Below are 27,300 nucleotides of genomic sequence, written 5' to 3' on the forward strand. Positions count from 1 at the left end.
CCAGCCGTCTTTTGTATTTTATTTAAAGACAAGGTCTCACTGAGTTGCTTAGCACCTCGCTTTTGCTGAGGCTGACCTTGCGATCTTCCTGCCTCAGCCTCCTAAGCCACTGGGATTACAGGTATATGCCATTGTTCTTCAGTCTTTTTCTTTCTGTTCTGCAGACTTGATAATTTCCATGTCCTATCTTCAAGTTTGCCGATTTTCTGCATGCTCTGATCTGCTTTGAACTCCTTTAGGGAATTTTTTTTTTTTTTTTTGGTTATTATACTTTTCAGCTTGGGAATTTCTTTTTGGTTTCTTTTTATATTTTCTAACTATTAATGTTTTCAATTGGTTCATACACTGTTTTCTTCACAACCTTTTTTTTTTTTTTTTTTTTTAAGGTTTTTGAGCATTTTAAAAATGCTTGTTTAAAGTCTTTGTGTAGTAGATATCCCAGTTCTGAGGCTGGCTTTTTCAGGGACATTTTCTATTCATACATGTATTTATTTTGAATAGTCCATACCTTCTTGATTCTCTGACTTGTGATTTGTGTGTGTGTGTGGGGTGTGTGTGTGTGTGTGTGTGTGTGTGTGTGTGTGTGGTGGTGATGGTGGTGGTCTGAGAATTGAATGCAGGGCCTCACATGTGCTAGGCAAATTCTGTACAACTAAGCTACATCCCCAGCCCCAGATTTATTAGTTTTGATGAAGCAATTTGTAAATTTTTCCTTTTATTATGGATCATACTTTTACTTTCAAGTTTGATAAACTATTATCTAAATCCTGAAGATTTTTCTTCTGTTTCTTTAAAATTTTGTTGTTTTCTGCTTTAAATTTAATATGTCATATATTTTGGATAAATTTTTGTGTAAGGCATTAGACTGAGATCAAGGTTCATGGTTTTTGGCTTTGGGTTTCCAAATTCTCCAATGCCATCTTTTTTTTGTATCAGGGATTGAACTCGGGTGCTTAACCTACTGAGCCATATCCCCAGCTCTATTAATTAATTTATTTATTTTAGGCTTTTTAGCCACATGCAACATGTAGATTTTATTAAGATGCAATTCTTCTTCTTCTTCTTTTTTTTTAAGAGAGAGAGAGAGAGAATTTCAACATTTATTTTTTAGTTATCGGCGGGCACAACATCTTTGTTGTATGTGGTGCTGAGGATCGAACCCAGGCCGCACGCATGCCAGGCGAATGCGCTACCGCTTGAGCCACATCCCCAGCCCTGATTTTTAATATTTATTTTTTAGTTTTTGGCGGACACAACATCTTTGTTTGTATTTGGTGCTGAGGATCGAACCCGGGCCGCACACATGCCAGGCGAACGCGCTACCGCTTGAGCCACATCCCCAGCCCGACTTTATTTATTTATATGTGATGCTGAGAATTGAACCCAGTGCCTCACACATGCTAGGCAAGCACTCTACCACTGAGCCACAACCCCAGCCAAACATGTTGAGTCTTTAATCCATGGACATGTTATATCATTCAGATATTCTTTGATTTCTTATATCAGTGTTGTATAGCTTTTAATGTATATCAGTTATAAACATGTTTTGTAGATTATATCTTAAGTATTTAATGTTGGAGGGAGCAATTGTGAATAATAATATATATTGTATTTTGGAGTTCTTTGATAGTATGTGAAAATATATTTGACTTAAGTATTTATAGTTTTCTAAATTAAGGGTTTTATTGTAGTTTTCCTTGGGATTTACTGTACAGATAATGATGTCATCTATATGTAGGATTATTTTTATATTGGTTCCAATTTTTGTGCCTTTTATTCTTGTCTGATTTGTGGCTAGAAATTGTAGCTCTGTACTCATTAAAAGTGTTGAGAGTGAATACACAAGTGTTTTTGACTTTAGAGGGAAGCATTCACTCAGTGGTGATAACTAGTAAGTACTATAGTAACTGCCCGCTTATTAATTTATTTTTTTTCTTCTGGGGATTGAACCCAGGGGTACTTTACTTAACCAGTGAACCACATCCCCAGCTCCTTAATTTTTTTTTTTTTTTTAGTTAGACACAATACCTTTACTTTATTTATCTTTATGCGGTGCAGAGGATTGAACCCAGAGCCTCACACGTAGTAGACAAGCGCTCTACCACTGAGCCACAACCCCAGCCCACTCCAGCTCTCTTGATTGATTTATTTTTTATTTTCAGAAAGGTTCTAAGTTGCTTGGGGCCTTGCTGAATTGCTGAGGCTGGCCTCAAACTTGTAGTCGTCCTGCCTCAGCCTCCCAAGTTGCAGGAATTATAGGCATGCACCACTGTGCTCAGCTTTAACTGTGTTTTTTTTTGGTAGAAGCCCTGTATGAAGTTGAGGAAGTGTACACCTATACTTTATTGATAATTTTCTTAGCTTTTTAAAATCATGAATGGGCATTGAATTTGATCAATTACTTTGTATGCAGTAGCTGACAGTTGTCTTTTTCTTTACTTACCTAATATGGTAGAGTATGTTAATTGATATTTGAATATTTAGCCAACTCAAGAGTAAGCTCCACTTGGTCATGGCATATGTTGTAGGATTCTGTGTAATTTTGTTAAGCATTTTACTGTATAGTATTCCCTTTATATTTTCTTTGTCTGGTTTTATTATTAGGGTAATATTAGCTTCACATAATGAATTGGAAAGTCCTCCTTCCTTTTTCATTTTTAGAGGAGAGTAGCCAGAATTGGTTTTAATTCTTTAAACATTTTGGCACTGTTTTCCAGTGAAACATTTGGGCCTTCAGATTTCTATTTTGGGAGTTTTAAATTTATATATTTTTCACGTGTGATGCTGGGAATTGAACCCAAGGCCTCATGCATAGTAGGCAAGCAGGTGTCCTACTTTGTTAGGCTTTAACATTTCTTTTTGGTTTGTGCCCATTGATGCATCCTGGTTGCTGATTTTTTCCATTGCAAGAGTAGGGCGTCCTAGGAAAAAGAAATACCCAGGAAACTCACTGCTGCATTATACCTTGGGTCTTTCTCTTCACTTTTGGAAATATATTTATTTTTAGTGTTTGTGGTTTTTGATTGTACTTAGTGAGGAAAAAGAGGGAGCAGCAGTATGTCTATTCCATCTTCCCAGAAGTGGAACTCTGTCCTTTGATTTTTTTGTGTGTGACCATGGCACTCTACCAACTGAACTATACCCCAGCCCCTGTCCTTTGATTTCATTGAATTTCCTCTGTTGTGTTTTATTTCTGTTTAATTGATTTCTGCTCTGATCTTTATTATCTCTCTTATACACACACACTTTCTCTCTCAGACTCTTCTAAGTCCACCACCCCCATTTTTTTTTTTTTTTTTTTTTTTTTTTTGGTGGAGCTGGGGATTAAACCCTGGTCCTTGCACATACTAGGCAAGTGCTCTACCACTGAGCCTACATCCCCAACTCTTTTTATTTAGACACAAGGTCTTAGTAAGACACAAGGTCTTAGTAAGTTCCTGAGGCTGGCCTTGAACTTCTGCCTCAGCTTCCCAAGTATCTGGGATTACAGGCATGTACTTCTATGCCTATTTCTTTTTAAATATAGACTCTTAATGCTATAATTTCACTGTGGTCAGAAAATTAGTATGACTTAACACCTTAAAATTTTTTTTAAAGAAGGTAGATTTTAAAAATAATTAATTAATTGATTGATTGATTTTAATTCTGTGGGTTGAATCTAAGCCTTCACACTGCTAGGCAGATGTGTTCTTCCACTGAATTATACCCTCTTCTCCTATATGAGTTAAACAATTAATTCATTATTTTTATGACAGGATCCTCTTGTTTTTTTCTTTGTAAAAATTTACTTTATATAATATTAATGTAACTGTTTCAACTTTCTTTTTTTCTTTTTCTTTTTTAAATACTTTTTTAGTTGTAGATAGACACAATACCTTTATTTATTTTTACGTGGTGCTGAAGATCGAACCCAGTGCCTCAAACGAGCCAGGCAAGTTCTCTACCATGGAGATACGTCCCCAGCCCTCTTTTTTTCTTTTTAATTAGTTTTTAGTTGTTGATGGACCTTTTATTTTTTATTTATTTGGATGTGGTGCTGAGAATCGAACCCAGGGCCTCACATGCTAGGCAAGTGCTCTTCCACTGAGCTTCAACCCCAGCCCTATTTCAACTTTGTTTGTTTTGTTTTTTTTTTTTAAGAGAGAGTGGGAAAGAGAGAGAGAATTTTTTAATATTTATTTTTTAGTTCTCGGCGGACACAACATCTTTGTTTGTATGTGGTGCTGAGGATCGAACCCGGGCCGCACGCGTGCTAGGCGAGCGCACTATCGCTTGAGCCACATCCCCAGCCCCTCAACTTTGTTTTGATGTTGTAGAAACATGACTCTTTTCTTTGGCTGGTTTGAGGAGTTTTTATTTTTGGTTTTAGTCAGTTTTATCATGATATATACCAGTTTACTTTTCTTTTTTCTAGTGGTGATGTTTATTGAAAGAGTGCCTTGTTACATATGTTTTTAATTTTCACAAAATATCAAAAATTATTGTTAACTTCTGTAGTTTTTTTTTTTTGCATTATTTTCTTTGACAAGTATATTTGGCCTCTTGAAGTTATTGCAATGTAAAGTTCTATTTACTTTTTAATTTTTTTGTACCAGGGATTGTACTCAGGGGCACTCTACCACTGAGCCACATCCCCAGACTTATTTTGTATTTTATTTAAAGACAGGGTCTCGGAAGTGTAACTGATGTGATTCTGCAATCAGGGTAAAAATGGGAGTTCATAACCCACTTGAATCAAAGTGTGAAATATGATCAAGAACTATGTAATGTTTTGAACAACCAACAATAAAAAAAAAAAAAAAAGAACATAGAACAGCCAAAAAAGTAAAAAAAAAAAAAATAAAGACAGGGTCTCACTGAGTTGCTTAGTGCCTCGACATTGCTGAGGCTGGCTTTGAACTTGCTATCCTCTTGTCTCAGCCTGTCTCAGGCATGTGCCACTGCACCTGGCAAGTTCTATTTACTTTTTAAAGTATTTTCCCATTTCATTTAAATTAGTAACTATTACTAGCTTTCATGTATCATAGATCTCATAGTATCTTAGACCTTGTAATCTGTATCTCTAGAATTTAAAATTTTTAAAATCTCTCATTTTTATTTTGTTTCTTCTAACTTTCTGATCATGTGATATTTAGTTATAACTGTTTTAAAGGACTTGTCTGCTAATTCTGTCATTTGAGGATGGGTTAAATTGGTTTTAGTTTCACTATGGGAATGAATTTGCAACTTCTTGTAAGTCTTAAAAATTTTGGTTGACGTTTTTGATCCCTGTGCATTGTACCTTTTTTTTTGAATGCCTAAAAATATTTGAGGTATTTGTTCTGTGACACCATTAAGTTGCTGGAAAAGAGTGTGCTTCTTGATCTTCCTTAGTTTTCTTTGAAGGGACTGGAGCTATGCGTAGGGTTCCCCCCCCCCTTTCTTCTGAAGCATTTCCTTTGTATTCTGATATGATATGAATTACTAGGTTTCCATTCTGGCTTTTGGGAATAAGTACTGATCACCTCATTCTGTTAAGTTCTGGTCATTGTTTTCTCTAATTCTTTTGATGGTTCTCTTCCTGGCCTTGGGTAGGTCCCTCACATGCAAGTGATGATTTGTTACTCAACCAAAAATTCTAGGGTGAGCCTTTGTAGATCTCTTCATTTCTCTTTCTCTCTCAGGCTCTCTACTCAGTGCTGGTCTCCCTTGTGAGCTCTAGCCACCTTGACTTCCTTGGACTCCCAGCTTCGTTTCCTCAACTTGGGGAGACCACAGGCTCTGCCTGAGTTCCTTCTCCCTGTTCCTCGACCTGGAAAGTCTCTCAGTAAGCTGGGCACCTGTATGACTTATGTCATTTGTTTCTTGTTTCTCAAGGATCACACTGTCTTACATTACTTGTCCTATTTCTTCAGTGTTATTGTTTTGTTCATTGTTTTAGGTTTTTATTATTTCATACAAGAAAGCTAAATCTAATCACCTTTACTCCATTTTGACTCGAAGAATGATATCCTTTTGGTGATAATTTGCATTTTCATAATGACTTGTGATATTATTGAGCATGTTTTAACTTGTGTATTGACCATTCCTGTGTTCACTTGAGTTTGTTCAAACCTTTAAGTCCTTCCCTTTCCTTTTCCCTTTCCCTTCCCCTCCTTTTCCTGTGTATTTTGAGTTTCACAAGATCTTTATATGTCCTGGATACTGGTCTTTTGTTAGATAAATGTTTTGTAAATACTTTGCCCAGGTCTGTATTTACTTATTTATTTTAACTGTGCCTTTTGATGAGCAGAAATACTTAAATCTGATGAAGTCTAATTTATCAGTGTTTTCTTTTATAGTTATTGCTTACTGTGAGCTAAGACTTTTGCCTAACCCCGAAGTCATGAAGGTAATTTCCTTTATTTCCTCTAAAAGCTTTTGTTTTTGCTCATTTATATTTAGGTTTGTGATGCATCTGAAATTATTTCTTGTGGGCTTCATCTTTTTTTGTTTGCATATGGCTATTCAATTGTTTTTATACCATTTGTTGAAAAGAATTTCTTTTCCTCACTGGATTGCTTTGGTGGCATACATGGCTGGCTGCATAAGTAGAATCTCTATAATGGGTGTGGTTGTATACTCCTATAATCCCAGATACTCAGGAGGCTGAGACAGGAGGATTGCAAGTTCGAGGTCAGCCTCAAAAATTTAGTGAGACCTTGTCTCAAAACTAAAAAAATTAAAATTGCTGGGATATTGCTCAGAGGTAGATCATCCAGGGTTCAATCCCCACTAACCACCTCCCTCCCCATTATATGCACAAATAAAAAAGATGGGCTGGAATTGTGGCTCAGTGATAGAGCACTTGCCTAGCATGTGTGAGGCACTGGTTTGATTCTCAGCACTACATACTAATAAATAAATAAAATAAACAAATTCATCAATAACGAATAAAAATGTTAAAAAAAAAGAGAGTGGGCCATCTTTCAATCTTTTTCTGTCCCATTGATCTGTGCCTGTAGTCTTATTATCATCACATGATTTGTAACTTTTTTTTTTTTTTTTTTTAAAGAGAGAGTGAGAGAGGAGAGAGAGAGTGAGAGAGAGAGAGAGAATTTTTAATATTTATTTTATTTAGTTCTCGGCGGACACAACATCTTTGTTGGTATGTGGTGCTGAGGATCGAACCCGGGCCGCACGCATGCCAGGCGAGCGCGCTACCGCTTGAGCCACATCCCCAGCCCCACATGATTTGTAACTTTATGTCTTGAAGTTAGAATCCAAGACCAGCCTTTCCTCCCACTTTTTAATATTGTTTGCATATTCTACATCTTTTACATTTCTATATAGATATCAGCTTTTCCACTGTTCCCAAAAAGGCCAATGAGATTATGACTACAGTTGCTTTGAATCTATCAAGGAAAACTATGAGGAAAATTGACTTAACAATCTTTGAATCTTCTTATACATTATATACTACATCACTCCATTTACTTAGGCCTTTTTGTGTTTTTCTGATCAGTATTTTGTAGTTTTATTTGGTCTTGAGATCTTAAAATTTATTTCTCAGTATTTTCTTCTCTGACATGAAGGGATAAAGAGTATTTCTTCATTTTGTTTATGTTTATGTGGTACTATGGATCAAACCTAGTGCCTCTTCTCTGCCACTGAGCTACAGCCCCAGCCCCTCAGCCATTATTATTAAAACATTTTGTTTCTCTCTCTTTTTTTTTTTTTTTAAAGAGAGAAAGAGAGAGAGAGGGGGAGAGAGAGAATTTTTTTTTAAAAAAAATATATATAAATATATATTTAAAATTTTTTTGCTGCAATTTTTATTTATTTAAAATAAATAAATGCAATAAAATTATTTCTCAGTATTTTCTTCTCTGACATGATTAAAAAAATTTTGCTGCAGTTTTTAAAAAATTTTTTAAATTTATTTTTTAGGTGAACACAATATCTTTATTTTATTTTTATGTGGTATTGAGGATTGAACCCAGTGCATGTCAGTTGAGCGTGATACCGGTTGAGCCACATTCCCAGCCCAGTTTTTTTTTTAATACGTATTTTTTAATTGTAGTTGGACACAATACCTTTATTTCACTAATTTTTTTTTTTTATGTGGTGCTGAGGATTGAACCCAGGGTCTCGCACGTGTTGAGACGAGCGCTTTATCGCTGAACCACAACCCCAGCCCTGCAATTTTTATTTATTTTAAAATAAATAAATACAATAACTTTTGATGCTATCATAAAGTGGTATTATAAAAATTCAATTTCTGCTGGGTACAGTGACACACGGCCTGTAATCCCAGCTGCTCAGGAGGCTGAGGCAGGAGGAACACAAGCTCAAAAGCTAGCTTTAGCAATAGTGAGGTGATAAGCAACTCAGTGAGGCCCTGTCTCTAAATAAAATTAAAGATAGGACTGGGGATGTGGCTCAGTGGTTGAGTGCCCTTGAGTTCAATCCCTGGTACCAAAAAAAAAAAAAAAAAAAAAAAAAAAGAAAAAAAAAGATTCTAATTCTTAGCATATATCTTAGAATATAGAATTGATTTTTGTATATTGACTTGTGTCTTATGACCTTGCTTATGCCACATTAATTCTAGTAGCTTTTGGGTAGATTACTTAAGATTTTTCCAGGTGTGATCTCATGTCATAAATTAGTTTTGTGCTAGGGATGTCGTTCATTGGTGGAGTTCTTTCCTAGCATGTGTGAGGCTCTTGGGTTGTAGCCCAGCACAGATAACAATAACACCCACAGTTTTATCTTTTCCAGTTGTGTTTCTTTTATTATTTCCCATTATGGAATGTACTTAATCTTGTTTCCATTATTTAAGGAGAGCATTTTGTGTTATAGTGTCACTGTAGACTTTTTTTAAGAATATATTTTATTAGTTGTTGATGGACTTTATTTATTTATATGTGGTGCTGAGAATTGAACCCAGTGCCTCACACATGCTAGGCAAGTACTCTACCACTAAGCCACAACCCCAGCCCCATAGTTGTAGACTTTATTAATAACTTTTATCAGATTATTTCAAATATAGGTTTTATTATTCAGGTGTGGCAAAGCCAACAGATCAGGAACACAACTGCCATTGAAAATAGTTTGATCCAGGTGCAGTGGTGCATGGCTGAAATCCCAACAACTCAGGAGAATGAGGCAGGAGGCCAGCTTCAACAACTTGGCGAGGCTCTAAGCAATTTAGTAAGAACTCTGTCTCAAGATAAAAAGGGCTGGGGTTGTAGTTCAGTTGTAATGCACCCCCTGGGCTCAATCCCTAGTAGCAACAAAACAACACACACACACACAAACACACATACAAACACACATACACACAGTTATATTTATAGGTCTGAAGAGGAGGAAGCATGTCATACCGTAAGGTCACATGGAGAAGCACTGGGCTGGGTCTGGAGGCAGAGGGAACAAAGGGAAACCATAGGGAAATAATGGGTGAAGAAAGGTAAGTAAGTTAGAATTGTCAAGTTTGAATAATTTCTAGGGCTCTGGGGCATAGAGACATTTGTGGTTTTGAGTACTTGGCCTTGGGATGCTAGAGGAAGGGGATCTTGTGACCTAAAGTTTAAGATTATTAGTGGTATGGGCTTTGGATTCCTTGGTTTGCACATAAAAGATATAGACCTGGCAGGTTGTTTTACTGTCTAGAAATTAATTAACCCTGGGAGGAGTAGTCTCCAGAGGGTTAGCAGAGCCTCAAGATGTCAAAGCATCAAAAATGCAGAATGTAAAATAAAATCATAATACATAAGTTGAATAAGATTCAATGATTACATAATAAGATTATCTTATCAGATAAGTTTTAAGTTCTCTTAAGATTTGTCTTAGTTTTCTGAGAGTTTATATCATAAATAGATGTTTAGTTTTCTCATGCTTTTTCCATACTGATTGAGATGATATATTTAAAAAAATTACTATAGTGAATTTTCATTGTTTCATTTTCCAGTGTTATAGTAACCTGTGTTCATGGGATAGATTGCTTCTTCATGGAGTATTATCTGTTTTTAAAAAAATTATTTCTAGATTCAAATTGTTAATATTCAATATTTTTGCATCTGTGAACATATAATTTTTTTAAGGCTTTTTGTCAGGTGTTGATAGTGTTCCTACTCCTAGGTATTAGTATTATTCTTGCTGAACTTAGAAAATGATTTGGGAAATATTGTTTCCTCTATTTTCTGAAAGTGTTTGAAGGAATTTACCTGCAGTGAAAAACATCTGAGCCTAGTGTTTTTTTTTTTCCTGTCTCCCTCCCCTCCCCTCTCCTCCCCTTCCCCTCCCCTCCTCTCTCCTCCCCTTCCCCTCCCCTCCTCTCTCCTCCCCTTCCCCTCCCCTCCTCTCTCCTCCCCTTCCCCTCCCCTCCTCTCTCCTCCCCTTCCCCTCCCCTCCTCTCTCCTCCCTTTCCCCTCTCCTCTCCTCCCCTTTCCCTCCCCTCCCTCCTTCCCAGATTTTCTGTTTCATCTTGTCAGTTTTGAGAAGTTGGGATTTTCTGGGAACTTTTCCATTTTATTGGATTGTAGATATAGCTTATTGGTAAAATGCTTGACTAGTATGCACGAGGCCCTGGGTTCCATGCCCAGCACTGCCAAAGGAGGAGAAAGTTTTTTTTTTTTTAATTATTAGTTATTGATGGACCTTTATTCATTTATTTGTTTATATGTGGTGCTGAGGATTAAACCCAGTGCCTCACGCATGCTAGGCAAGCCATCTACCACTGAGCCACATCCCCAGCCCTGAGAAAGTTTTCTATTTCATCCAAATTGTATTGTCCCTTAATATCTTTGGGTTCTGAAGTGATAATTCTCTTATATTTTGTTACTGATGATTTTTGCTCTTCCCTTTTTTTAAAAAAAAATAAGTTTGCAGTTTCAACTTTGATGTTCCCTTTCCTTACTTCCTTATGTGTGTGTTTATTGCATTGCTAGGGAATGAATCCAGGGTCACTTTACCATTGAGTCCCAGCCCTTTTAATTTTTATTGTTTGAGATAGAGTCTTGGTGAATTGCTGAAGCTGGCCTGAAACTTGTTATCATCCTGTCTCAGTCTCCTGAGTCTTTGGGATTATAGGCATGTGCTACCAAGCGTGGCTGTCTTGCTTTTTTTCTAATATGGCCAGGGAACATAGTCTGATTTCAGTGGTTTTAAATTCATTGTATTTGTTTTGTGGCCAAGAATGTGGTCTTTCATGTTGAATGTACCAGTGTTTACCTGAAAAGAATATATGGTTTATAGCTTTGCTCATATTATCTGTCTTTATTGATTTTTTTTCTTTCTTCCTCTCTCTTTCTGTTTTTTTTTTTTTTGGAGGGGTCTAGTTTGGTCAGTTACACAAAGATAGAGATGTTAAAATATCATACTGTTGGGATGGGGTTGTGGCTCAGAGGTAGAATGCTCACCTTACCATGCATGAGGCACTGGGTTCAAACCTCAGCACCACATAAAAATAAAATAAAGATATTGTGTCCGCCTATAACTAAAAAATAAATATTAAAAAAAAAATCATACTGTAGAGAATTGTTTTCCCCACTTCCATTTCCTTCACCCTTTTTTATTGGGACCAGGGATTGAACTCAGGCACTCGGCCACTAAGCCACATCCCTAGCCCTATTTTGTATTTTTTTAAATTAGAGACAGGATCTGACTAAGTTACTTCGTGTCTTGCTTTTGCTGAGGTTGGCTTTGAACTTGTAAGTCCCCTGCCTCAGCCTCCTAAGCTGCTGGGATTACAGGCTTGCGCCACTGGGCCTGGCTGTTTATCCCTTTACTTTGGATAACTTTTACTTCCATGTATTTTGAAAATTTGTTATTAGGCACACACATTTATTTATTTTTTGCAGCACTGGAGATTGAACCCAGTGGTACTCTACTATTGAGCCACATCCCCAGCAATTTTAATTTTTAGACACAGGGTCTCACTATGTTGCCCAGGATGGCCTTGAAACTTGTGATCCTCCTGCCTCAGCCTCCTGAATAGCTGTGATTATAGATGTGTGCTGCTGTATTCAACTTACTTTTATGATTATTATATCATCATCTTTACTTGATGCTTATTATCATGAAATGCTCCTGCTTGTCTTTACTATATAATTTTTCATCATCTGCTGTTTCCATTTTTATCCACTTTAATTTTATTTAACTTGTTTATGTTTTTAAATTGTGTGTCTCAGCTGGGTACAGTGACGTGTGCACATAATCTCAGTTACTAGGAAAGATCAGCCAGGAGGATCACTTGAGCTAGGAGTTCAAGAGCGGCTTAGGTGACAAAATAAGATGCCATCTCAAAAACAACAACAAAAAAAGGGTGTCTTTTATAAATACCATGCAACTTGGTTTTAATTTTTCATATTTGTGTTAACATACTCTTTTATTCAGTCCCTTATTTTTTAGTCTATTAACATTTAATGTAATTATTTGGTTGGGTTGAAGTCTACCATTTCATTAAATTTTGCATCTCATCTTTTTTAATGCTTTAGATTTACTTATAAATAACTTTTAAATATATTCAGAATTATTTTAAAAATCAAATAACAACATACTATAGAGCTATAGTATAGCATAGTATAGTATGTATTATAGAGTATGTACATAGTATAGCATAGTATAGTATGTATTATAGAGTATGTACATATGTAGTCTATAGTATATATATTATTATTCTTAAGAGCTGAACCATTTAAAATATATAATTCAGTGGTTTTTAGTGAACTGTTCACAGAATTGTGACACCATCAACAGAATCAAGTTTAGAACATTTTTATCATTTCCAAAAGAAGCTCTGGTTCATTAGCAATCCCACCCCATTACCCTGTTTCTCTTGCTCCTGGCAACCACAAGTGTATTTTCTGTCTCTTGATTTGCTTCTTCTGGACATTTCTTTCTTTTTTTTGGCAGTGGAGGGTGGAGGTGGGGTATACCAGGGGCTGAACTCAGGGGTGCCTAGATTCTGAGCCACATCTCTAGCCCTTTTTATTCCAAGTCTCTTTAGGTCCTCACTAAGTTGCTGAGGCTATCTTTGAACTTGGAATCCTTCTGCCCCAGCCTCTCCTCAGTTACTGGGATTACAGGCATGCTTCACTATACATGCCTATATTTATTAGAACTTTATTCCTTTTTATTATACAAAGATATTTCATTGTATGGAGATACCACATATTCCTCATTAGTTGATGGACATAGATTTTATCTGCATTTGGGCTGTTATACATTATGCTATTATGAGGAGTAAGAAGTTCTGTTGCACAATAGGGTGACTGTAGATAACAATAATGTTGGGATGGCGAAATAGCTCAGTGGTAAAGAATTTGGTTAGCATGTGCAAAGTCCTTGGTTCCATCCCCAGCACCAGAGAAAACAAAAACACCACCATCAATAACAAAAAATGTATATTTCAAAAATCTGGAAGAAAGAAGTTTGAGTGTTTTACCATTAAGAAATGATAAATGAGGAGATAGATATTTCACCTAGTTTCAACAAGTTTATCACCATATCATCTGGTACCCTATAAATATGTAAGCTTTTTATGTTTGGTTTTTTTTTAGTTGTAGTTGGTCACAATGCCTTTATTTCACTTACTTACTTTCATGTGGTACTGAGGATCAAACCCAGGGCCCCTGCAGGTGCTAGACCAGCGCTGTAACTCTGAGCCACAACCCTAGCCCCAAGCTTTTTATGTTTTTAATGTATAAGTTAAAAAATAAATGAATTTTAAATTTAAAAAGCACTATTATGCACATTCATGTACCAACTCAATTCCCTTGGGTGGAGGATTTTTTAGCCATGTGCTAATTTTTAATCTTGAGAAACTGCTAAAGAGGTCTGCCATTTTACATTACCACAAGTAATACATGGAAGTTTCAATTTCTCTATATTTTTGCCAAGGTATGTTATTATTTGATATTTGGTTTTAACTGTCCTAGTGAGCATAAAGTAGCACCTCATTGGGATGTTGATTCATATTTCCTTAATGATTAACAATGTTATGATTCTTTTCATGTGCTTGTTGGTCATTTTTATTTTTTCTTTAAATAATTTTTCAGATTCTTTGCCCAATTTTTAGTTGGTTGTATATCTTTTTTTTTTTTTTTTTAGTGGACAGCTTTTTATATATTCTAATACAGTGCCTTTATCAGATAGGTGACTTGTAAATTTTTTTTCCTCTCTGGAGGCTGTCTTTTTCATGATGATATTGTTTGCAGCACTAAAGTTTTGAGTTTGGTAAATTCCAGTTTACCAATTTTTTCTTTTGTTGTCTCTGCTATTTGTGTTGTGGCCAAAAAACCATTATTAAACCAAGTCCTGAGGTTTTTATTATTCCTCCTTTTCCCTTTTCTTCCCTTCTCCTTTTTATTTTTGGTACTGGAGATTTATCCCAGGGGCGCTTTACCACTGAGCTACATCTCCTGCCTTTTTTGTTTTTTAGACAAGATCTTACCAAGTTACCTAATTGGGCCTTGATGAGCTGCTGAGGCTGGTCTTGAACTTGTGATTCTTCTGTCTCAGCCTCCCAAGCCACTGGGATTACAGGTGTGCACCACAATGCCTGGTCCCAGCAGCATTTTATCACTGAACTGCTTCCTCAGGCCTTTTTATTTTTTATTTTGAGACACGATTTTGCTAAATTGCTGAGGCTGGCCTCGTCTCAGCCTCCTGCATCACTGGGATTACAGAGGCGCACTACTGAACCTGGGCTGGGGATTGACCTCAGAGTCACTCCACCACTGAGCCACATCCTCAGCCCTATTTTGTATTTTCTTTAGAGACAGGGTCTTGCTGAATTGCTTAGTGCCTCACCATTGCTGAGGATGGCTTTGAACTCATGATCCTCCTGTATCAGCCTCCTGAGCCACTGGGGTTACAGATGTGCGCCACTCTGCCCAGCCTTTTTTTATTATTAATTTTTTGAGTTGGGTCTTGGGTTCTGTATTGCTCAGATGGCTCTTAAACTCCTGGACTCAACTCATCCTCACACCTAAGCCTCTGAGTGGCTGGGATTACAGGCATATACCACCATGACCAACTTAAAGTTTTACTGTTTTTTTCCCAATAATTTTATAGTTTTAGCTCTAACATTTAGAACCATGATCCATCTTTAATTAATTTTTGTATGTGATATCACATAGGGATCCAACTTAATTCTTTTGCCCATATCTCTAGTAATTTCGACGTATTTCCTTTTTTTCCATTCTATTTATAGAGTGTATCACTTATTAAAAATTTTTTCAAAATATTTATTTATTTATTTTAGTTTTTGGCGGACACAATATCTTTGTATGTGGTGCTGAGGATCGAACCCGGGCCGCGCACGCCAGGCGAGCTCGCTACCGCTTGAGCCACATCCCCAGCCCTTATTTAAAAATTTTTAAAAATATGTTTTTAATTGTAGATGGACACAAAACCTTTATTTTATTTATTTTTTAACGTGGTGCTGAGGATCGAACCCAGTGCCTCACACATGACAGACAAGTGTGCTACCACTGAGCCACAACCCCAGCCCCTTATTTAAATATTTTAATATGTATTAGATCTACATATATTTTAATCCCCAAAAGATAATATTATATGGTTTGCTTTCAGTTATCATATATAATCTTAGGAACTTAAAAGCTAAGTCTTTTTTTAAATCTTTTCCCAGGTGTTTACCATTTGTGGTGCTCTTTGCTTTTTGAGGATTTGAGTTTTCTATATCATTTTCCTTAATTCTGAAGAATTTCTATCCATTTTTACAATGCATGTCTGCTGATGATGAGTTCTGCTTGTGTTCTTGTAGCTGAAAATATCTTATTTCACTATCTTTGAAGGATGTTTTACATGGATATATAGAATTTTGTGTTGACAGTGCTCCCCCACCCCCGCCCTCAGCATTTTAAAGATGTTGTTTGACTTTCTTTGGGTTTCCATCCTTTAGAAAAAGAAATTGGGGGGCTGGGGTTGTGACTGATTGGTAGAGTACTCGCCTAGCACGTGTGAGGTCCTGTGTTCAGTCTTCAGCACCACATAAAAATAAATAAACAAAATAAAGGTATTTGTGTCTAACTACAACTGAAAAATAAATATATAAAAAAAAAAGAGAGAGGGCTGGGGATGTGGCTCAAGTGGTAGCGTGCTCGCCAGGCATGCGTGCGGCCCGGGTTCGATCCTCAGCACCACATACAAACAAAGATGTTGTGTCCGCAGAAAACTTAAAAAAATAAATATTAAAATTCTTTCTCTCTCTCTCTCTCTCTCTCCCTGTTTAAAAAAAAAAAAAAAAGAAATTGGGGGCTGGGCTTGGTGGCACATCCCTGTGATCCCAGCAGTTTTTGGAGGCTGAGGCAGGAAGATCTCAAGTTCAAATCAGTTAGGCAAATTAGCAAGGCCCTGTAATTTCAGTAACTAGACAGGGTTGAGGTGAGACTGAAAAAGGATTATAAATTCAAGGCCAGCCTCAGCAATTTAGCAAGACAGTGTCTCAAAATAAATAATAAATAGGAGGACTGGGAATATACTTTAGTGGTAAAGTGCCCAGTACCAGGAAAAATAAAATAAAAAGAAAAATTGACCATTTTTCTAATCACTGTGTCCTTGTTTATGATGTATCATCCTTTTTTTCTTTTTCACTGTTTAGACTTTTGCCCTCTGTATGTGCTTTTCCGCAAGCAGTTTGGCTCCTTGCGGAAAAGCACATAACAGAAGGCAAAAAAAAGCTTTCTTCAATCTGTGAATTTGTCTTTCTTGGGATTGAGAGAAAATTTGGGTCATTATTTATTCAAAACACTTTCCTGCCTCATTTCCTCCTTCCTCTCCTCTTACCACCCTTTTTCCCAGGCCTTCAGTTATATATATATATATCAGACCCTTTGTACCATCTACTAGGTCCCCTAAAACCCTGTTTGTTTGTTTTTACATTAGATATTCTCTGTTGATATAGCTTCAATATCATTGTATCTATTCTTTGTCTTTTTTAGTTCTTAAGTCTAAATTCAGTGAATTTTTCATTTTACATATTTGCTTTTTTCAGTTTTAGTGTTTTTTTTTTTTTTTGCATTCAGTTCATTTTTTTGGTACTGGGAATTGAATCCACCGTCTTAATTAAGCATGCTCTCTACCATTGTGTTATTCCCAGTCTGTATACACTCTTCTTCTTTTTTAAATAGTTTTTCTCCTTCATTGAGATTTCCTATTTTATTTGTAGGTACATTTTTATTAACCTCATATAGAACTTTGCTGTAATATTTATTTTAAGACCCTTTTCTGCTAATTCTAATGTCTGGTTCTTCTTGGGATTCTTTTTTTTAGGGGGGGTGGTACTTGGATTGAAACTAGGGGTGCTCGAGCTATACCTCCATTCCTTTTTATTTTGATACTGAATCTATCAGGCTGTCCATCAATTTGGGATTCTCCTGCCTTAGTCTGCTGAGTGGCTGGGATTGTAGATGTGTGCCATCACTCCCATCATAAAAATCTTAGGGTTATAAATGACCATGTAAAATATTTGTACACATATTTTTTATGTCTTAAAGTATATAAATGATGTAAAAAACAGCATATGATATTTGATAAATGTAATTTATTATTCCCTTTGACTGTAGGAATGAAGCAATTGAGTCAGTATTTTTTATGATTCATATTACTAAATTGCTTTATAAAAGAACGATATTATAGTGTCATCAACAGTGAAAGATAGTTTGTTGTCTTGTGCCCTGTCTTCCTTTTGGGATTGAGCACAGGGCCTCATTCCTGTGAATACTAAGTTACTTTTACCAAAAGCTTTACTTTATTTGGTTGGGATTCATCTGTTTTTAATTTTAAAAAGTTTTTTTTTTTTTTTTTTTAAGGGCTTGGGATTGAGGGATTGAGTCCCAGAGCCTCATGTTTGCTAAGCAAGCACTCTATTCTGAGCCGCATTCCCATCCTCCCAGAATCTCTATTGCTTTGGGTTTTTAAAAATAGAACATTTTGATTTCTTAGATGTGACTATTATTTTTGCTTTTTTTAAAAAAATATGCTTTAGTTGTTATTGGACACAATACCTTTATTGTATTTATTTTTATGTGGTGCTGAGGATTGAACCCAGGGCCTCACAAGTGCTAGGTGAATGCTCCACTGCTGAACCACAACCCCAGTCCCTATTTTTGCTTTTAATTACTGTATTGAAATTGTTATTTTGGAAGCTGGGCATGGTGGCTCACGCCTGTAATCCCAGCAGATTGGGAGGCTGAGACAGGAGGATCATGAGTTCAAAGCCAGCCTCAGCAATGGTGAGGCACTAAGCAACTCAGTGAGACCCTGTCTCTAAATTAAAAAACAAAACCAAAAACAAAACAAAAACAAAATAGGGCTGGGGATGTGGCTCAGTGTTGTAATGCCCCTGAGTTCAATACCTGCCTCTGCCTAATTGTTATTCAGACATTTTGAGTTTATATTAAAGATCAGAAAGGTTTTAGGATGTTTTTTTTAGTTAATTTTTAAAAATTTATATATGACAGTGGAGTGTATTATAATTCTTATTATACATGTAGAGCATAATTTTTCATATCTCTGGTTGTATAGAAAGTGGTTTTAGGGTATTATGTGAATTCTTTCTTCTCTCTTTGCCCAACTGTTCTTTTTTTTAAAATACCTTTATTTATTTTTTATTTTATTTATGTGGTGCTGAGGACTGAACCCAGTACCTTACACTATACTAGACAAGTGCTCCACTGAGCTACAAGCTACAACCCCAGCCCCTGCCCAACAGTTCTTATACCTAATCATCGAAAGGATAATCTATATCTAATCATCGAAAGGATAATCTATCAGGACTGGGGCCTGGGTTCATTCCCCAGTACTACAAAAAGAAAAAGAATATGATTGATGTATGTACATTCCATGTATGTATTATATAACAAAATGCATTCTACTTTTTAATTTTTTTAAATAAAAATTAAAAAAAGAAAAAGAAAACAGGGAAAAGACACAATGTAAGTCTAGATATATAGTCTTGATCTCAGATTTAATTACATTTACATTAGAAGTTCTTTCTTTTCCAGATAAATCATTACTAATAGTGCTTCCTTTCTGTGAAGGGAAGGTTGTTTTCTATAGTTATAGAGTCTATTCTTTCTTTCTTTTGCAGTCTTAGCATTTGAATCCAGGGCCTCATGTATGAAAGGCAAATGCTTTACCATTGAGTTATGTCCCCATATCTCCCCCCACACCAATCTCTTGAAATATTTTAATTTGTAGATGACACAATACCTTTATTTTATTTATTTATTTTTACGTGGTGCTGAGGTGCTGAGGATCGAACCCAGTGCCCCACACATGCTAGGCAAGTGCTCTACTACCAAGCCACAAACCCAGCTCCCCCATCTCTTTTTAAAACTTTTATTTTGAGAAGTGGTCTTGCCAAATTACCCAGGTTGGCTCCCACATATCTGGGATTACAGGTATAAGTTACTGTGCCAAGTTTGTTTTATAGTTTAGAATGATGTTTTGTATTCTGTGGTGCTAGGGATTGAATTTAGAGCTCTAATCATAGTAGGCAAGTGTTCTACTACTGAGCTACATTCCCAACTAGAACCAAATTATTGCTTTCATTTTATCAAGTGTGTTTTTTTTTTTTTGGTAGTTGTAGATGGACAGAATGACTTTATTTTATTTGTTTATTTTTATGTGGTACTGAGATCGAATCTAGTGCCTCACACATGCTAGATAAGCGCTCTGCAGCTGAGTTAGAGCCCGAGCCCAAGTGTACTTGTTTTTGTTTTCTTCTTCCTCTGTCTTGTATTTTGGTTATTGTGTCTGATGACTGTGGTAGATGTTAGGGCTATAAGTCATGAAATGAAGCTTATTATTTATCAATGAAAATAAACTTAATCACATACATAACTTATTTTTTTAAAAAAGAGATTCTTTTTTTTTAACATAGGCCTTTGTTTTGTTCATTTGTTTATATGCAGTGCTGAGAATCGAACCCAGTGCCTCACACATGCCAGGCAAGCGCTCTACCATTGAGCCACAACTCCAGCTCCTGCATACATAACTTATTGCTAATAATTATTTTTTTGGAGTTCACCGTGTTGTTATGGAAAGTTCATACTGTACATTGGTGGAGGTGGTTAAGAGTAAATATTGGAGGCTGGGATATAGCTTAGAGGTATAGCACTTGGATAACATGCGCTAGGTCCTGGATTTCATCCCCTGTATCTTAGTAGATTAATATACATCAATCTGCTAAGAAGGAGGGTATAGGTAATTTATGATACCTAACCTAATATGGTGATTTCGAGATACTATCTCAGATGAAGTGTCTTGAAGCAAGGACCTGAGGGAAGAATAGAGGTTAGCCAGTTCACACTGTGCATTACTGGGGGTTGGTTAAGAGTGCACTGGAGATGTAGCTCAGAGGTAGGGTGCTTGTGTAGCATGCTTAAGGCTCTGGGTTCCATAGCCAGTACTTAAAAACAAAAAACAAAAACCAAACAAACAAAAATTGAACAAACCAAAAAACATTGAAACTGTATACTAAGTCATTGAAGTGGTCCTAAGAGACGGTAGGTTGGCTTGCAGAAGGGTAATTGTAGAGGTGAAGAGAGATAGTCAGGTCTCACCAGCATTTAGGAGGAGTAAGGGTAAAATGTGGTGACTAAATTTAAAGTTAGAAAGTGGGGTGTGGCCAAGCCTGGGGCCTTGCTGCACCCCTGTAATCTCAGCTACTTAGGATGCAGAATCTAGAGGATCACAAGTTCAAGGCCAACTTCAACAATCAATCTAGAGTTTACCTCAAAATTAAAGAAAAAAAGAAAAAGGGCTGGGGATGTAGCTCAGTGGTAGAGTACCCCAAAGTTCAGCCCTCCCTACCTTAAAAAAAAAAAGATTAGATAGGTAATAAAAAAGGAGGTGCTAAAGAGTTAAGTTGATAATTAGAAGAGTAAAATACTGGAAGAAAATGACTTAGCATTTTTTTTTTAAATAATTATTTTTTAGTTGTAGGTGGACACAATATCTTTATTCATTTTTTTTTTAAAGAGAGAGTGAGAGAGGAGAGAGAGAGAGAGAGAAAGAGAGAGAGAGAGAATTTTTTAATATTTATTTTTTAGTTCTCGGCGGACACAACATCTTTGGTATGTGGTGCTGAGGATCGAACCCGGGCCGCACGCATGCCAGCCAAGCGCGCTACCGCTTGAGCCACATCCCCAGCCCATGACTTAGCATTTTGATGTTTTTATTTACTATTTCTTACTCTTATTTTTCCTTGGTAATTTATTGTATACTATGGTGTATGCTATGAAATAAGATGAGATATAAATAATAGTGTGAGCTCTAGGAATATATTCTTCATAGTAAAGCAGTGTATTCAAACTTACTCTGTTATATTCTTTTTTTAATTTTTTAAAATTTTTTTTGAGAATTTTAATATTTATTTTTTAGCAGGCACAACATCTTTGTATGTGGTGCTGAGAATTGAACCCGGGCCTCACGCATGCCAGGCGAGTGTGCTACCGCTTGAGCCACATCCCCAGCCCATGTTATATTCTTTTTAAATCTGACTTCTTGACGATCTTAAAAAGAAATGGTGGAGTGGAAGAATGTGATCCACAATAATTTTTTTTTGGAGGGGGCATTGAATCTGGGGAGCTTTACCACTGAGCCACATACCCATCCCTTTTTATTTTTTATTTATTTTTTTTGGTACCAGGGATTGAACTCAAGGGCACTTGGCCACTGAGCCACCTCCTATTGTGTGTGTGTGTGTGTGTGTGTGTGTTTGTTTAGAGACAGGATCTCACTGAGTTGCTTAGCGCTGTGCCATTGCTGAGGCTGGCTTTGAACTCATGATCCTCCTACCTCAGTCTCCTGAGCTGCTGGGATTATAGGCATTCACCACACCGAACCTGGCTTTATTTTTTATTATGAGACTGGGTCTTGCCAAGTTGCTGGGGCTGGCCTTGAATTTGTCATCTTCCTGCCTTAGCCTCCAGGGATTATAGGCATATGCCACTGCCTGGCGTGCATAACTTTTGAGTATCACATTGTATGAGTAATAAGAGTAACTAGAATAACATAGTTCTAGAGAGGAGGTCATTACATAAGTGAGATCATGCCTTGCCACTTTAAATCAACATTCTAAATTCTTCTGGTTTGATCTTTTTTTTTTTTTTTTTTGTGGGATGGTTGTGTGCTGGCAATTACAATGGATTTTGTCTCTTTATTGTAGGAGAAACGAGACCTACTAGACTACAGTAATATTAACTGATCTTAGAAAGTAAATAGATATAAATAAATACCAAAACCTTGCCCTAGTTTTATGTTGAGTGTATCTTTTTTGTTTGTTGTACTGTTTTTAAGAGGGGCCTTGCTATGTTGCTCAGGCTGGTCTCAGGATCCTGACTCAACTGATCCTCTTTCCTTAGCATCCCGAGTAGCTGAGACATAGGTACATACCATTGTGTCTGGCCTTTTTTGTTTTTATAAATGTAAAATCTTAAAAACTGTGGCAGGATGTTTAAAAATAATACCATATTTTAAAAGAAGTTCTTAAACAAGGTGTGTTGGCACATACCTATAATCTCAATGGTTTGGGAGGGTTACTAAGGTAAGAGGATAACAAATTCAAATCCAGTGGTAGTAACTTAGGCTCTAAACAACTTAATAAGAGCCTTTATCAAAATTGAAAAAAAAAAAAAAAAAGATTGTCTGGGGATGTAGCTCACTGTAGAGTGCCCCTAGGTTCAGTCCCTAATATCCAGAAAAGGGGGGAAGTTGTTAATCTGGTGCTCTAAGGAAAATCACATATCATTAAGAACAGTTATTTTGTTAGGATTGTTCTGGAATATACTTGGCAACTAATACAAAAACTGTTGTTCCATGTTTTCATTGGTTTTGAAGTTATAGGGAAGATATACTTTTGGTAATCTGAAATAATATCTTCTTTTCCTTTTCTTTTTCTTTTTAGAGATGTGAACTATGTCCCCATAAGGATGGAGCTTTAAAAAGAACAGATAATGGGGGTAAGTACAGAGATTTAAAAAAAAAATTTTTTTTTTTTTGGTAGTTGTAGATGGAGAGCATGACTTTATTTTATTTTGCTTATTTTTGTATGTGGTGGATTGAATCCAGTGCCTCACATGTGCCAGGAAAGCGCTCTGCCACTAAGCCCCAGCCCAGTACAGAGAATTTTGGGGGGAAAATATTATTTTTAAAAAATATTTAAAACTATAGTGGTGGTTCATATTATTTTATCAGTGTTTACTACTAAAATATTTTTCATAGTAGTGGATGTATTTCAGTAATTTTTTGTAGTGACAGTTTTTTTTGTGTGTGAACAAACTTAAGCATTGGCTATTTCATGCTGAATGATCAACATACTTAGTATCATCAAAATCTTGATTCTTTTTTTTTTAAATAGTTTTTTAGTTGTCATTGGACTTTCTTTTTTTTTTTTTAATATTTAGTTTTTAGTTTTCGGTGGACACAACATCTTTATTTTTTATGTGGTGCTGAGGATCGAATCCAGTGCCCTGCGCATGCCAGGCGAGCACTACCGCTTGAGCCACATCCCCAGCCCCCATTGGACTCTCTTTTATTTATTTATTATGTGAATTGAACTCGGTGCGTTACACATGCTAGGCAAGTGCTCTACCACTGAGCCACAAACCTTGATTCTTTTTTCTTTTTTAAAAAAAATTTTTAGTTTTATTTTTTAGTTGTTGATAGACCTTTATGCAGTGCTGAGAATCGAACTCAGTGCCTTACACGTGCCAGGCAAGTACGCTACCTCTGAGCCCCCGCCCCCGCCCCTCTTGATTCTTTTTTTAAAATGGGAATTATATTTGAAACTTTTGAACAATAATTTTTTTGAGATAACCTGGAATTGAACTCAGGGGCACTCCACACAGAGCCATATCCTCAACCATATTTTGTATTTTATTTAGACACAGGCCCTCACTGAGTTTCTTAGTGCCTCGATGTTGCTGAGGTTGGCTTTGAACTCACAATCCTCCTGTCTCAGCTTCCTGAACTGCTGAACAATAATACATTTTTTATCTCTCTACACAGATAATGTTACTAGTGAATGTTAATTTTTATACCCTAAAGATTTTTGTTGCTTGAATATAAAGAAATTCTGACTTGAGTCTCCTATATTAAAGGATGAACATTCCCAATCTGAAATGCTTCAAAGTATGACACTTATGAGTATCAAATTTGGATTTTGGAACATTTCAGATATTCAAATAGAAATGTTCAACTGGTAAAGTCTATGCAAATATTTCAAAATGAAAACCTCAAAACTGAAACACTTTTGGTCCCAGGCAAGCATATTAGAAAGACACTGAACCCATACTCATTTTTAAATTTCCATTTGTAGTTATCACAAGAATCAAGATTTCTTTCCATCTCAGTACCATTTTAAAATATGTAACATGAATATATTAAGCCATGAGATACTATGAAAGTTAACTGATAGGAAACTCATTCCATGATAGTTTTCTACCTCTTTTTTTTTTTTTTTAAATATTTATTTATTTATTTTTAGTTCTCGGCGGACACAACATCTTTGGTATGTGGTGCTGAGGATCGAACCCGGGCCGCACGCATGCCAGGCGAGCGTGCTACCGCTTGAGCCACATCCCCAGCCCCAGTTTTCTACCTCTTTTGAGATTATTTTTTACCCTTCATTATTTTGTCAAGAATTATGCTGATTTATTTTTGAAAGTTATATTTTCTCAGAATAAACTCTTATCATTGTGGGATCCAGTTTAATGGTTCGTTTGGCATCTGCTTGTTTGTTTATGTATTTCTTATTTTGTGATACTGGGATTGAACCCAGGAGTGCTTTGCTTTTGAGCTATATTTTGGGCCCTTCTCAATTTATTTTGGGACAAGATCTGGCTGGCTACCCACGGTGTGACTTCATACTTTTTTTTTCGGGTACTAGGGATTGAACTCAGGTGCACTTGACCAGAGTCACCTCCTCAGCACTATTTTGTATTTTATTTAGAGACAGGGTCTCACTGACTTCCTTAACCCCTCACTTTTGCTGAGGCTGGCTTTGAATTTGTGATTCTCCTGTTTCAGCCTCCTGAACTGCTAGGATTACAGGCATGTGTCACTGTGCCTAGCTGGCTTCAAACTTTTTTTTTTTTTAATAATTTATTTTTTAGTTGTAGATGGACTCAATATCATTATTTTTATGTGGTGCTGAGGATCGAACCCAGGGCCCCACATGTGCTAGGCCAGTACTCTACAGCTGAGCCACAACCCTAGCCCTGGCTTCATACTTTTTCATTGCTCCTGCCTTAGCCTCCCAAGTAGCTGGGATTATAGGCCTGTTTCACTGTGCCTGGTTGGCATTGAAGAAATTAATCTGTGACTTTCTTTCTTTATTATAGTTGTATCAGATTTTGATGTTAATGTCATGCTGGTCTCATAGCAAGTGGGGAGGTATTCTTTTTGTTTTTTTGGAAGCATTTGTGTAAGATTGAAATTATTCTTATGTGCTTGGTAGGATTCACTGATAAATTTGGGCCTAGAATTTTCTGAAGGTTATGATTGTGAGTAACTTTTTTTTTTTTAAAGCTGGTTAAAGAATTCTTTAAAATTTCTAATTTTTATTGAGGTTTGTTGTAGTTAGTTGGTTGTACTAAGTTTTTTTCGCAGTTCATTATTTCTTTATTTTTTATTTCATGGTGCTGGGAATTGAAACTAGGGATGCTCTATCAAGGAGTTACATTTCCATTCCTTTTACTTTTTTTTTAAAATACCAGGCATTGAACCCAGGGGCACTTACCCACTGAGCCACATCCCCAGCACTCCCTCCCCCACTTTTTTTTTTTGAGACAGAGTCTTGCCAAGTTGTTTAATGTCTCACTAAATTGCCAAGGCTGGGTTCTAACATGTGATGCTCCTGCCTAAGCTTCCTGAGTAGCTGGATCCCACCTGGTTACAAACATGTTTTCTTTCTTTTTTATTAATTTTTTAAAAAGTTCTTTGGTATTTGGGTTTAAACCCATGGATGCTTTGCTATTGAGCTACATTCCCTGCTCTTTTTACTTTTTATTTTGAGATTGACTTTACTAAGTTGCTGAGTCTGTCCTCAAATTTGTGATCCTTCTGCTTCAGTTTCCTGAGTCACTGGGATTATAGGAATGTAACACCCACCATGTGTGGCTGCAAACATGTTTTCTGTAAATGACATCCTAATGTTCACAGGAACAAACAAACAAAAAACCAAAAAAACCACAAAAAACAAAATACCAATAGGTTTTTTTTTTGCATCTTTTTTTTTTTTTTGAGAGAGAGAGAGAGAGAGAGAGAGAATTTTTTAATATTTATTTTTTAGTTTTCGGTGGACACAACATCTTTATTTTATTTGGGGTGTTGAGGATTGAACCCAGCGCCCCACGCATGCCAGGCGAGCTCGATACCACTTGAGCCACATCCCCAATCCCTTTTTTGCATCTTTATTCTGTTGGCGCCCTCCCCCCCCCAAATCAACTTTTTACAGTGCTGGGGATAAGACCCCATGCCTTGTGGAGGGTGAAAGTATGGAGCTGTCATCACTTATAGTAACAAGGCTTTCTTCTGGAATCTCTCCTAAATGACCTGCCTGAGGCTGCTTTGCAGTTTTGTTGTTGTTTTTGTAGTGCTTAAGGATCAAACCGAGGGCTTTCTTCATGCTAGGCAAGTGCTCTGTCATTTAACCACATCCCTAACCAACTTAAAAAAAAAAAAAAAGTAGGAGTGTACTTTATTGTCAGTTATTAATATACTATAAGTAATTGTATGTGGTATACTTTTATACTACTGGTAGCATAGTCAGTTTCTTTAGCATTGCCACAAAATGTGAATATTGCATTTTATTAGGACATTATGATCACTGTAATTTCATTGGACAGTATGAACTTTCCACCTGGATTATAATGTTGTGGGATCATGGTCATATATCTGGTTTGTGGTTGACAAAAATGTCATATTAAAATGTGAGTATTATGAGCTTAAAATACTTTTTTGTTGTTGTTGTTGGGGATTGAACTCAGGGATGCTTAACTACTGAGCTACAGCCCCAGCCCTTTTTAATTTTAAGACAGGGTTTTGCTAAATTGCTTAGGGTCGTTGCTAGTTGCTTATATTGGCCTTGGACTTGGCGCTCCTCTTGCCTCAGCCTCCCAAGTTGCTGGGATTACAGTCATATACCGCCATACCCAGCTTAAAAATATATGTAATACCCTTACACTACTGGACATTATAGCTTACTCTCATGTCATTGTGGCTGAGAGTATGGTATCATATGTTGTTAGCCTGGTAGGAGCTCAGAATTCAAATTTCTACTGAAAACATTGTTTTACACCTTTG

At 36.5% G+C, this 27,300-nt stretch overlaps 1 protein-coding gene across 5 annotated transcripts in view; it reads left to right on the forward strand.

Annotated features, from left to right (window-relative positions):
- The window catches only part of Mllt10 (MLLT10 histone lysine methyltransferase DOT1L cofactor), a 190,230-nt gene that overhangs the window by 22,832 nt on the left and 140,098 nt on the right, over positions 1-27,300 (forward strand). For all 5 annotated transcript variants that reach the window (XM_077802629.1, XM_077802631.1, XM_077802633.1 and 2 more), the window contains exon 4: positions 22,901-22,955. In XM_077802629.1, coding sequence (XP_077658755.1) covers positions 22,901-22,955 — 55 coding nt within the window. The remainder of the gene's footprint in view (positions 1-22,900; positions 22,956-27,300) is intronic.

This window comes from Urocitellus parryii, chromosome 9, assembly GCF_045843805.1.
Source record: "Urocitellus parryii isolate mUroPar1 chromosome 9, mUroPar1.hap1, whole genome shotgun sequence".
Taxonomy (NCBI): domain Eukaryota; kingdom Metazoa; phylum Chordata; class Mammalia; order Rodentia; family Sciuridae; genus Urocitellus; species Urocitellus parryii.